The sequence below is a fragment of the Quercus lobata genome, unplaced genomic scaffold, assembly GCF_001633185.2.
Source record: "Quercus lobata isolate SW786 unplaced genomic scaffold, ValleyOak3.0 Primary Assembly Scq3eQI_151, whole genome shotgun sequence".
Lineage (NCBI taxonomy): Eukaryota > Viridiplantae > Streptophyta > Magnoliopsida > Fagales > Fagaceae > Quercus > Quercus lobata.
Window position 1 is genome coordinate 29,791 of NW_022154837.1, and position 14,288 is coordinate 44,078.

Sequence of the window (14,288 nt, forward strand, 5' to 3'; positions counted from 1 at the left end):
TAAAGGAGGACTTTTTCTCCTTACCCTTGCCCTGGTCTTTAGACCCCTTGGCCCCTTGACCTTGGTCACCAGTTTGGCTATCCCTTTGGAACCTCGGGAATAGGGAGAGTAGCTTGAGTAGTCAAAGGCTGCTCTAAGGACTCAGGAGTAGTGGCAGAGGGAGGTGGAAGGCCACTCGGGATCTCACGGATATTAGAGTGATAGTAGGTTTTTCCCTGCCGTCTCCACTCCGAGTCTGCAGGAACTCCTGCAATGTTAAGGGCTTCAACCCTTGTGGCATCGTAGTAGTCCCTGCATGCCTCGGCCAGCTCCTCAGTCAGCCTGGCTTGTGTTTCCTCTATTCCAAGGGTATAGGCTGCTCGTTTCTCGACCTCCACTGCCTCCTTGGCCAGTTGAGCTACCTCTCTGACCTTCTGTAACTCCGCCCTCAGATCCAGCGCAAGTTGCCTAGAAGTGGCCAGCTTTATCTCTGTTTGATAAAGCAACTTGCGTTGGTCCTCGGCTTGAGTCTTAGCATTCTTTAGACCTACCAAAGCACTGTTCCAATCCCTCTCCAATGTGGTTAGCTTGGTGGCCAGGTCTTTATTTTCCTCCTTTGCAGCCCCCAAAGCCTTCTCGACATCGAGGCGGAGGTTGGCCTCATTCTTGGCATCATTCCTAGCTCTATTAACCCATTCATCAACCACATAAACCTCCTGGGTAATCTGCATAAGAACAATATTGTAATCCCATGTAAATAGACGAGAAAGCATATTAGTACTAAAACGAGTAAAAAGAATGAGAATGTGGACTTACTAGAGAAAGGTCCCTTTTTAGGGACAGGAAAAGGTCATGCTGCTTCAGCTTCCTTAAGGCATTCATGTCCTTGGGTAGGAGGAGTGGCTGCTCCAAGGCCTCAGCCACATGCACAGAATGACCTCTCTAATACTCCCTAACGGAGGCATTCCACGAAATGGCGGCCCCGTCTACCTCTAGCCGAGGCAAGCAAGCACGCTGTTGTAGGCGCACCTCGACTAGGTTTTGCTCTTCTCTACTATCCACGGATGAGGACCTCCTATCCTTTGGATCCTTGGTAGTCTTTTATTGTTTCATGCCCTTCTGAGGGGGCAACTCTCCCTCCTCAATCTCTTGTATTGGTCTTTTCTTCTTCAGATCTCTCATCCCGTGCAGACTAGGATCGGTAGGGAGAGGAGGGGGAGGAGGAGAAAGAGTTGGAGGAACTTGGGACTTGGGTACTTCTTGTGAAGTTGCCCCCTTGTTCCTAGAGGCCATGAGGCCTCGCAAACTTCTCCTCTAGTTTAGAGCCATTTCCTCTTCCTCGGAGCCAAAGTCAGTCTGGGAAATTACATGTCCCGAAGTATTGGCTACAGAGAGTCTGTCAATATCAGCCTCAAATTTCAAGAGCACTATCGCCCTACCTGGAACTTCACCTTCGTCCTCAAGGCAAAACTGGTCTATCTCGGCCGGGAGGGATAAGTGTGCAGAATCTGTCCCTTCTCTTGGAGTAGCTACTTCCTAGGGAACACGCCGGATGGGCAACTCAACGGGTGGAAGATCTCTCCGAGCTAGAAACCCCAGCTTGGAAACGTCTATTCGATTCAATCGAGGATCGCCAACCTTTATTACCTGACCTACGTCCTGGAATATACGAGATAGAGGCTCGTAATCCAAAATCAAAGAAGCAGCCCGTAGTTGTCCGTCCTCACTTACGAATATCTCAGATCTCAATAATTTATTAGGGGTCGGTACATTGACCAGACTTAGTCTCGGAGCAACGTGGTTTTTGTCTGCAAAAAAGCATCCGAGGAGGAAATGATGGTTAGATCAACAAAAACTATCACTCGAGAAGACAAAATATCAAGAAAACTAAACTATGGGACCTAATCCTAAGGCACCCCACCTAGATCACCCGCCCAAGTTAGGCAGTGAAGACCGTTATGCCATTCCCCGGAAACCAGGAGGTAATTGTCCTTCATGCCCTTTTTTGACTTGGGAAGGCACGATATCAGTCTAACGATGTCAGATCGAGACTTTGGATAATATTCTGCACTGACGAGCTTATGGCACTCGTACATGTGGACCACATTAAGCCATGTGAGCCCCAAGCCCATCTGCTTATTGAGAGCGTCTATACAGCCCAAGACCCTAAACAGGTTGGGGGCGCACTGATGGGGAGTCAGTCTGTGGTTAATCAGGTAATCCCTAGTTACCCTACCCATGGGAAGCGTCATTCCTCCTTTTAAGAAAGCAATCATAGGAATGACGACTTCACCCACTTCTTTATCAGTGAGAATTCAGTCTGGGGCACAATACTGCAGGGCTACTCCTTGCGGAATACGGTATTTGGCCCTGAAACCCTCCATACCGGCCAGGGAGTCTACTAAGTATTTGAACACCCATCTAAGTAAACACAAGTGACGCTAAAAAATTCTTTCGAAAGAAAAGAGGGTCGAGGATAAAACAGCTTGAGAGAAAAATGAAAGCTTACGGGAAGTGAATGAGCGACATTGTAGAGAGTTCTGGAGAGTTTGAGAATTCTTGAAAGTTTGAAAGCTTTTGCAAAATGAGAAAAAAAGAAGTCCTTCAGGCGCCTTTTATAGGAGGAGAAATTAAGTGGGAGTTATCCCACTCAAACTTCGATGAAAAAGGTCCACCGTTGCATATGTGCCTCATTGTCAGATCTGGGGAACAAGGCACCGCTTGGAGCAATCAATGGCGCCTCGCGAACTTCGAAACATCAACAGCAATTATAAGGCGCGTTAAACCGTACTCCCACACATGTGAATCAAGGAGTCAGTTGGCTTCATCTCTTGGAAATCAAAATCCCACTTTTTCTCCTCGGTTGAGAGAGGGAAAAACCAGAATTTTGAAGGGTCATTGTAGGGATAAAGGCCCAGAATAATATGTTGGGCCTTGGGCTTTTGTCCGAGGACGCTGAATTTTTCGAGGAGCGGCAAATAGTTGTCAGGGGTTCCTAGTTAAAGTCTCATAAGTGAGGAACGAATGGAAGGTGGTTCGAAGAGGAGCTCCTCCTCGGATATGATGAATGCAGCTCAAGTATGTATTCCAGCAACTAGGGTAACCCTCCAAGAAGCTCCAATGGTAGGAACGTGTCTCATGAACGTGCGAGAATGAAGGAAACTCAAAAATATCTAAGGGAAAGCTACTATCACCGCATTAAATGCACTACAGCTACTTTTCTGGCCACATTTATGTGGAGAAGACTTCGGAACAATATTGCCTTGGCGAATGCAACTCACAGAAAGCCAAAGAGGATGTCTGACGGGACAAGTACTCAAATAAGGGCTCAGATGATCAACAAGTGTAGGATCAAGATGGCCCAAAGAGAGCTATATAATGTGAGACCCTTCATGAGAAAATGGGAGAAAAAGAGAAAAACACCATCACAAGCTGGGAACCAGACCTGTAACAAAGCTTTAAGAGCAAATATCTAAGAATCAGTATCCTTGGATCAATCCGAGGACGTTGTTCCTTAATAAACTTCTGTTATCTTTCTCTCTTTGTCATCAAAATCTATTTTTCTGTTATCTGATTCACTAAAACCCAGTTTTCCAACCCATTCTCTACAAATTTATTATTTTGGGCTTAAGTCCATATACCTGTTGGGCTAGAAGTCTAAAACGGGTCCTTACAGAAGTCATACAAGAGCAAATCATGCAATGACATAGTTTCTTAATCAATTTAAGATTTTATAAAATTATTTTAGTCTATATCTCACATAGCACGGGTTAACAACTAATATTTATGATAAAATGCAAAACTCTAAAATAAAAGAGTAATGTTATTGAAAAAACTATTTGCACAATTTTATTCAAAAATTGAGTTGATAAATTTTTCCTGATATTCTTATCTATTCCTATATACTATGGACATTATGTTTCTTTATTAGCTATTAACAACTAGCCCCCTCAACATATTTTGACTATAGAATTATTGAAAATAAAATACAAATAATTAACAAATGGATTTTGTACGTTTCTACTAGACCTTTACGTACCCAAGGTTTATACGATGGAACCCCCCCCCCCCCCCCCCAATTGCCATTTGTTACCCTAAATACAGATGGAATTGGTAAATTACACAATTATGTAAGGGTAAATGGATTAGGTGATTCTCCAAATAATAAACCAGAACTTTGGTAATATCTTAAATATGGCATGGGATGGGAGTTGGGGACACTGCTATGTGTGTGTGTATATATATATATATAATCTTATAATAATCTGATTCATCTTTGGTAATCTTTACTAACAACTTGTCTTCCCTCCTTGGTGTGTTGGATTGCATTTATGAAAAAGAATGGTTCTTTGTCAGGAAAGGCTAGACTAAACCTACGACTAAATCAGTGATCCACTAAACAACTAGCTACTGATAACCTAAATAGCAAAGCCGGTAGGAAATTAATTAAGCGATATTTATGGCTGACTCTCAAAAAGAGTTTAGGAGAACCTCTAATTAAAGAGTGGTATTGAAGCAATTGGGCCATACTAGAAACAACTTATGAATAATGAATTTACCAAAACCTTCAAAAACTTCAAATGTAGCATGAATGGAAGAAAAGTGCTACATCTACAATATTTTTACAAATAATTTTAAGTGGTTAATTATTATTGGTTATAATTTGAATCTATCAATAAAATTACTCTTTTGCCATACTAATAATAACTTTTAACAACCTACCATTAAAATTTATTGTGAAAATGTTGTAAATATAACATTTCTCATTATTTACTGTTTCTGACGACAACTAAATCTAACCATCAAAGGACACTTATGGGTACAGGGAAAATGTTATTTTAGTGGTGTAAAATACTTCTCGTATCAATCCTTGAATGGGTGTTAATGTGTCATTTTCAATTCATTGACACTTTTTTTATTGGTCCATTATAGGATTGCAAATTGTTCACCAATTATTACAGGTAATAATACACACACACACACACACACACACACACACACACATATATATATATATATGTGTGTGTGTGTGTGTGTGCGCGCGCGTGCTCCGGCTAAAGAAAAAAATCGGAAAATTATAAATAAAAAGAAGATAATGCAGAGTCCCTAGTTTTCATTGCATTTATTGTGTATATGTCCCTATGAAAACTACCAACCATATTAAATAAACCGCTCTTGTCTCTTTCTTCTTTTTTGTTTGTTTTTTTGCGAGGGGTCAACAAAGTACTTGTTTTCATAAGTCTTTTGGCTGAATATTGTAGAAAATCGAGTTTATTTGTGATATGAGTACTATTCGAAGTTATTTGGGAAATTGAGAAAAGAGAGTGAATTTCGGCAACATCATTGCTGAAAATCTAACAAAAAGTATGAGAGGAAAGACAAGTGATGTGATGGGAGGATTTGAATTTCGATAATCTCATTACCAAAATTCTTACTACCCGAATTTGCTACCCAGCTGTTAGGAGAAGTGCTCGAAGGAGGAGTGGTTGAAAGGAAACCAATTGTGGCAACCAAGTTGTCAAAATTGTAGGGGAGTGAGGAGGGAGAAAATAAGAATTGTGGCAACCAAGTTGCCTAAAATTGGAGGAAAAAAAAAAATTATGGCAAATGATTTGTAGCAATGAAATTGCTGAGATGGAAGGGAAAATACTTCCCAAAAATCAAAGAAGTTAGAAATTAAACTTGGAATTAAAGCCTGGGTCCCTGAGACTTTGCTTTCTATATACGTTTTTATTGGCCTTAGTGCTGGTCCTCCAGCAACACATTGTGCTTGCTCTTAGTGGAAACGTCATTCAGAAACTTCAGATCAGAATTCTTTTTTTTTTTTTCATCCCATTTTCGGCAACTTGGTTGCCATAATCCTTCTTTCTCTCTCCTCCCATCTCTTGAATTTCGGCAACTTGATTGCCACAATTTTTTTTTTTACTTTTCCTTTCAAGCACTTCTCCTTTGGGCACTTCATCGATCTGGGGAGAAAGAATTCGATCAAAAGGAACCTCATTACTAAAATTCAATTCTTTTCTCTTTCCAACTATCACATCATTTCTCTCTCCTCTCTCATCCTTTTTTGTTAGAATTTCAGCAATTTCGTTGTCACAATTTGCTTCTCTTCTCAATTTGCTAAATAACTTTAAACAATACATATATCACAAATTGCTTCTCTTCTCAATTTGCTAAATAACTTTAAACAATACATATATCACAAATAAACTCGATTTTCTGCAATATTCAACCAAAAGACTCCGTTTTCATTGTATAAAATAAATGGATGCAACAGGATCCGTTTGGATACAGTTTATTTTGCTGAAAATTGAAAATATTGTAGCAAAATAATTTTTAAATATATAAATAGTACCGTAGGACCTATTTTTAATATTTTTTTTAATAAAGTGATTGTACAGTGAGTGAATAGTGCATAATGTTTTTTGCACTGTAATCTGCGTGTATGAACAGTATGAGTTACTGTTCATAAGTTAATGTACAGCCAAAAAAAAAATACTGTAATAAAGAAAAAGCTCTCCGCTATTTTATGATTATGATTACGATTGTATCTAAATTACTATCTAATAGTACTTCTGGTTCTGGAAAGGCAATACATACAAATATATATATATATTTTATGAATAGAAGATAGAAATATTTTTTCATTGATGATAAAAGTGTAATACATCATGTGTCTAGTATTTGGGGTTTTCCCTAACCACCGATTGATGCATCAGGACACAATAGGCAAATTCAACTAGCTGCATGGTACACTTTTTGTTATTCTTTTTAACCATCAATTAAATAGGGTTAAAAAAAAACTAATACACACCTCATTATACACTACACACTTTGTGCGTGAGAGGAAGTGAGAGTGTATACGCTTCATATTACTTTCTTGGAATAATATTATTATTGGGAATTGGAAGTTTTACATTTATGGGAAACGAAATCCTTGACCTGTGCTATCAACTGAGACGACTCAGGCAATTCTGGAAACACATAAAACGCATGCATCATGTTTGGATACTCGATTAAGCGAGCCTGTTTCCCAGATTTCTTCAACCACTCATAGTAACTCCTCTGCCGATCCTGTAACGGGTCGAATCCCCCAACAAACACCACCGTTTCCGGATACTCCAAACCCGAAATATCAACCGCTTTGGGCCCGCTCACATTAACTGCCTCATGATCTTTATCCGACCCTTGTGGCAAAAACACCTTCCAAAGCCAATCGGCTCGTTCCAACGAAACGATCGGAACTTTCCGCAACCGAATCTCCGAATCCGTTCTCTCCTCTCCTCCGAAAAACGGTTGGATCGAAATCAACCCGATAATTTTAACGACCTGGAACTGGGACCCTTCCCGACTTGCCCGGATTGCCACGTTGTGTGCCAGGTTGGCACCTGCACTGTCGCCAGCTAAGAAACATTTCGACAAGTCCGCAAAATCCGGGAGTTGTTTGAGTTCGCTGCCATTGAGGAATTGAATGACGTCGAATCCATCGTCGTATTGAGATGGGTAGCGGTGTTCCGGGGAGAGGCGGTAGTTGACGGAGATAACAACGGCGGGGAGTTTACGAGCGAAGCGGCGACAGACGGCGTCGTATGCGAAGGAGGAAGGGGAGAGGAAAGTGAAGCCGCCGCCGTGGAAGAAGATGACGACGGGGAGGGAAGTGGTGGTGGTGTCGGTGTCCGCGGGAACGAAGAGGCGGAACCAGAGGTTGCGAGAAGGGTCGACCATGATGTCTGAAGATTTGACGCCTTTCACGGGGTTGGGATTAGGGCTTGCTTTGAGGTCGAGGAGAGAGAGGATATGGCGGTTGACGGTGCCGTCAGATCGGCGGAAAAAGTCGGTGGCAGCGGAGAGGGCGGAGACGGAGATCCGGGTCTTCCATGGGAGGACCAAGGAATGAGAATCTGATGGTTTATTTTTAGCACTCATTTTGAGTTGCAGAAGAAAAACGTATGGTTTGTTTTGGTGTGGGTGGAAGTGCTACAAAGTTGAAGAGGGGATGGACTTTTATGAGACGGGAGGTAGGTAGGTAGTTGTGGAAGTATTGAGTCTATTGACCAATAAAGTCGTTTGTGTTTCGTGGGGCACATATTAATGGGAAGGGTTGGGTCACTTACCAAATATATTGGTGCCACTAGGCCATTAATCCCTCATAATTGAAGTGTGCAAAGGGCATCCAACCAGTCCATTTTTGCTGTCAGATCAATAAGTGGTTTGATAAGCTTGTGAAAACTTTAAAAAGAAAAAGAAAAAAAAAAAAAGAGGCTATCAAAATATAGTCAATTTACTGATTTACCAATTTATTATTACTAATTAGATTTTTTTTTGGGTTAAATTCAATTTAGCTCCTATATTTTTACTCCTGTCATCAAATTAGTAAAGTTTTTAATTATGTTCTAGTAAAAGATCTAATTTATTCATAAAAACAAAATATTTTGGTACTAGTTTAGTACATTTCTTGAGAAGAAATGAGAATTCTCTTCATTTTACCTTGAATAATGCTACAACCATAAACTATTTCACAATATTTTTACAATCTGTTGATATGACTAGCTTCTTATTAGTTTTTATTTAGGCCTACCATTAAGATCACTTTTTCATTTACCAATAATCACTCACTACTTCAACAATTAGTAAAAAAAAATTTGTAAAAAAGTTTATATCTCTAGCATTACTCTTTTACCTTTTATCTTATCAAAATCAAAATTTTGCATTTATGTAAATGTATTGATTAAATAAGGAAAAAGTTAACATATATTCTAAGGGCATTGGTTGAAGAACTATTTTTAGAAATTTTTTACAAAAAATAGCTGACTTTGTTTGACAATTATTATTATTATTTTCATGAAAGTAGTATTAAATTTTTTCTAAAATGGTTCATTAAAAAAATGTTGGGAAATGCTAACGAGTGCCCTTAGGGTACTAGTTAAGAATCCAGTTAAAGAAAGTTTTTATGGGGAAAAAAAAAAACAATTAATGTTTTGATAGCTTTTTTCATTTCCTATAAAAGTGATATCAAAACTTTCCTAAAATGAATTGTTAACGAGTGCCCCACTCGTTAGCATGACCAAAAATGTTTTAAGGGCACTCGTTAATAGAACCCATGAAATAAATGCATTGATTTTTATGTATGATAATTCTGCTCCTTTAGGAGAAATTATTATTTACACCTAGAGGACTACTGATGTGGTCCTCCCTAACCAATGAGATGATGTTATCTATACAAATGTACATGTGAGTTTCTTAATTAGCACAATGAATAAAAAATAAAAATTACCAGATGATGTCACATTTGCATAAATAATAGTATTTTATTGGTTGGGAGGTCAAGAAAGACCACGTCAGCAGTCCTCTTGGTGTACCTAATAATTTCTCCTCATTTAGCCTTACACCTCATCAAAATCAAACATTTGCATCAATGCCAATGTAGTAATTAGTTGTCATCTATTAATGGAGTAAATGCATTTTCATGTATGAGAATTTTCTTTATTTAGTTTTTCTTCTCATGAAAATCAAAATTTAGTATTTTTTTTGAGAAAAATCAAAATTTAGTATTTATGTCAATATATTACTCCATCTGTCCCAAATTATTTGGTCTCTATTCCATTCTATCAATTTTGGGATGTCACAAAATGAAGACCTCTTAGAAAAATCAACAAAAAAATTTTGTAACATACCCATTATTTTATTTAAAAATTCAATACCCCTAATTTACTAAAATTTAAATGAATGAGGGTAGTTTTGAAAACTTGTACATTTTTATATAAAAGATAATACATTAAATGATATTCCCTTAAAAAGTTAGATTTTCTAAACATAATAAACAAAATGGTATGAAGAGAGTAATTAATTGCGGCATATTAATGGAGCAAAATGTAATGATTTTCATGTAGGAGAATTCTCTTCATTTAGAGCCTTCCACCTTCTCAAAATGAAAATTTTGCATTTTTGTTAATATATTAATTAATGAGTAATGTTACAACCACAACATTTTTCATAACAAATCCTATGTGATAAGTTGTTATTCACTGTTACTAATGGGCAAAAATGTAATTTTAGTGGTGGGCTTATATTATAACCTATTTCAACTTGTCATCTAAGATTTGTGCTGAAATTGTTGTATACGTAACATTTCTCTTAATTAATTGTGGAGTCCAAATCTTCGTATTAATAGAGTAATGCATTGATTTTCATGTATTAATTATCTATAGAAGGGTTAAAACAAGTTTATATAGTTATTTTTATATAAAAATTATATAAGAATATTTATTATAAAAAAGAAAAAAATTGGAATATGGCATTTGTTTTGGAAACATTTGAAACAAAAATAACAAAAGTTAGAAGCAAATGTAATTTCACATTAAATGGAATCTTCTGCCATGGGTCACTTGTATGCATGTCGCATAGAGGGCTCCACCATAGTTTGACCAAGCTCAAATACTTTCTACCCAAATACAATTTTCCTAGAAAAACACATTAAAATGAGAAAAAAAAAAATACATAAAACTTTCTCATTGAATTAAGCCAACAATATCATGAAAAACATGGACTTAACAACATTAATTCCCTAAATGCTTAATTAGTATTTTTGAACTATTGGTGAATGGATATTTTGACACTATTGCAATATAATTTTATGCTCTGAGGTGTTGCTTCAACTTTAGCTATGGTGGGAGTATATATGGTACCAAATGCATTGTGCTTGCAGAAATATTGCTAATTTTTCACAAAATGTCTCTTGTTTTTGCTCATTATTGTGTACGACATCCACACCAGTATTGAGTCATGCTGATACTAGGAGATTATCTTCCTCTACAGTGAAGTTGTTACCCTATTTTGTTTTCTTAGGAATGACAATTCGAACTTTAGGTGGAGAATTAGAAACATATATTGGATTATTTTGAGATATATCCACAAAATGTGAGTCAACATCAATATCTCCTTGTATGATACTAGTGTAAAATGGTAGGTTTGCTTGTGAGTCCATAAATATATAATGTAGATAATGACACAGCCTACTTATTAAAGACCCTCCTACAAAGCACCCAAATCACCAAGAATATGAGATGATAACAAGACAACCAACTGAAGCAATCATAAGCAACCATTACGATTTCTCTTAGTGTAAAATCCCAAATGTAAAGCCATCTTTTACAATAAATTAGAAACAAAAAATGTAAGATCCAGCACACTGGAAATTTCAAAATGTAAAGCCATATATAACAATAAATTAGAAACATCACATATAACTTTTTTGCAGACTAGAAATTCCCAAATGTAAAACCAGTTATAATAATAAATTAGAAACAACAAATATAAACTTCCATCAGACTAAAAATTCCAATGTAAAGACATTTTTTACAATAAATTAGATGCAACAAAAGTAAAATTCTAGCAAAAGAGAAGCGTTAAAACCTTAAATTACTATCTTTGAATTTCAGTTACATTTATCATAATTCAAAAAGCAAAAACCTTGTGCATAGTTCAACTTACTTAAAGAAAACAGAGATAACTTTTCAATATTTGAAGTTGAATCAACAAGCAAGCTTTGAAACACTCGATGATCACCAACGATGTCCAAGCTCGTGATAAAGAAACAACCCAAAACCAAACCCTAACCCAAAAGAAACCAAAACCCAATGAAGTCCATAGAGCATTAATTTGACCCAAATAGAAGCTAAATCCCCTCCCTTGAAGCTTCTGTTTTGAGATGAGAACAAAGAGGAAGGGTGGGTGCAAGAGAAAAAAGTGTCAGAGTTACCACCTAGTTATATGATCTAAGAACCATGAATATAGCGTCCTTTCAAGGAAGGACCTTTTGTCTTACTACCAGAGTATGGGTTCGGAGTTTAGGTACGCTCTTGGGAAAGTGTTAGGCATCCAAGATCACCAAGCCCTAAGGTTGGCCTCCCGTCATTGTGTCTTACGTCCTAACCTTATTAAAAACATGTTTAACACTTGTATTTATACTCACACACACACTAGCATACATCTAAGCATACAATCATGACATCATTCATCCCAAAACACATACTTATCTACCCTTAAACAAAAGAGAGTCAAACACAAAAGAAACCCTAGCATTCATCTAACAAGGCAGCAACTTAAACATGGCAGCAAGACATTAACGTATTACACTAGCGTGCATGATGTCGTTACTCAGGTCTGCATACGCATAGATTTAGCTTGCGTGCATAGGCTAGATCATGCGTACACAGATCCTTATCTAGAAAACCTAAAAACACAGAAACAAAGCAGAACTTTAAAACAAAAAACTAACAACCTACGTACACAAAAAAGAAAGGAACTAAAGGGTTAAACTAAGAAAACAAGTATGAACATAAACCAAACCAAAAACGAGATTAAAATAAGAGAAGAAAAATAGAAAATAAAAAGAAAAAGCTAGAAAGAATACCTTAAAGCAAAAGCTCTTAGGCTTGATTTTTGTTCATTCCCCTTAGTCATATCTATCACAATTCAATAAAATAGTAACAATCTTAAACTTAAAGGATTGGGGCCAAAAAAGGTCCCAATCAAATAAAAAATGACTTAAGGGTGTTTTGTGAAAAACTCCCTTTTGATTCACTATTTTCTAGTGAATCTTAAGTTTTTTCCGTGGGATTTTTGTGTGTGTTGAAAATGTACCATTTAGCCTTTATAGTTGAAAAAATGGGGTTTGGAACGGCTCCCAAACGATGTAAGATTTGTTTCAAACTTTAACCATTATTGCAGAAAACTTGCATTTCTTATGCTTCTAAAACCCTATCTGCATACACAGAAGTATGCTTGCTTTAGCTCGCGTACATAGGCCATGACTCACGTACTCAAGCTGAGGGCCACTTTAGTGATTTAATTTTTTAAAAATGGATTTTGCTCATTTAAAAGGTTATATTTTCCATTTTAACACTCCTTAGTCAATTTAATATCTGATTGGGCTCTAAATTGGCCTTAGACCTTAGAGTTCGAGCATCATTGGGGAATGGGAACCCCAGTCGTAAGAGGTACAAAATGCGGTATCTACAGGAATGCGAGCGAAAAGATAGAGGGATTCGGTATAGAGAGAGAAGAGATTAGAGAAATGGGTAAGAAATTTGTGAGAGATGTGAGAAGAGAAAGGCTTTGGGTTCAATGGTTTCACAGTTTCAGGCTTTAGGTTCAGTGACTTCACTATTTCAGTAGAGAAGGAGAAAAGGGCTGGGTTGAGAGAGAGAGAGAGAGAGAATAGAAAAGAGAGGAGAGAAAAAAGAGAGAAAAAATTGTGTAGCAGTGTTATGATCCTAGTGTCCCAATGTACGAGGAACCTTGCTACAAGTAAGAAAATGAGCTCCAAAGTCCGTGGTAAGCTCTTGAAAGGAACTGATTGATCCTTCCCCTAACCCATCAAACCATCTCATTGCCACAGGCCCTAAGCTAGAAGAGAATACCTTGCACATTAAGGCTTTGTTCTTTGAGTGGACAGCCATTCTTTGATTAAAATGGCTAACATGCTCCATTGGATCCATCCTACCATTGTACATGGTAAATGTTGGTTGAGTAAACCGCCAAGGAAGTTTTCCCCCCTCAATTCTCCGCGTGACCGGTGATTTATAAATTTGGCGCAAGGCCCTACTCATAGCATCATTGCCCAGGCCCCTACGAGACAGGCTTCTGCTTTTCCACCTATAATGGTGATCCTTATCACAAGAGAATGACTCGCTGGGAGGAGTCCTTGATCTGGACCTGTAATTATTATCATCATCATCATCATCATCATTAGAGTGAGACTTTGAGCTTGAAGGAGTCTGTAACACCCCGACCCAATTTTATAATTTAATTATGTGTTTAAGTGGTTAATTATTATTTAAGCCACTTACCTTTTAAAATTAATATAAGAGTATTTAATAAGCCTATTATTTTATAATGCCATTGAATGAGAATTGTAAAGATTATAAATAATTGAAATGACTATTTGTATTATAAATATATACTTAGTATGTGCAAAACTATATTAAGTGGTTAAGTTATGAGATATATATATATATAGAGAGAGAGGTATATGCAAAGTGATATTATTTTTGTAGAGAAGTGTGAGTGTGAATGCAAGAAATTATTTTGGTAGAAAAGTGAGTGTGAATGCAAGAAAGTTAAAAAGATGAGTTATCCTCCCTTTCCTTAGCAATATATGTATGGCACACAAGATATTTTGCCCAAGATATTTTGCTTGACTTCTTGACTACACCAAGAGGTTCATCACTTATTCTTCTTTCCCTATTCCTTTTCTTTGTCTTATTTCTTTGTTCTTTCCTTGTACTTACACGGCAACACTTCATTTT

At 37.2% G+C, this 14,288-nt stretch overlaps 1 protein-coding gene across 1 annotated transcript; it reads right to left on the reverse strand.

Annotated features, from left to right (window-relative positions):
* Nucleotides 1-6,606: 6,606 nt before the first annotated feature.
* Nucleotides 6,607-8,132, reverse strand: LOC115973477 (probable carboxylesterase 18). Its single transcript, XM_031093741.1, has one exon. It carries the CDS (start codon nt 7,903-7,905, stop codon nt 6,874-6,876), a length of 1,032 nt encoding a protein of 343 aa, XP_030949601.1. The 5' UTR covers nt 7,906-8,132; the 3' UTR covers nt 6,607-6,873.
* Between the last annotated feature and the right edge of the window lie 6,156 nt (nt 8,133-14,288).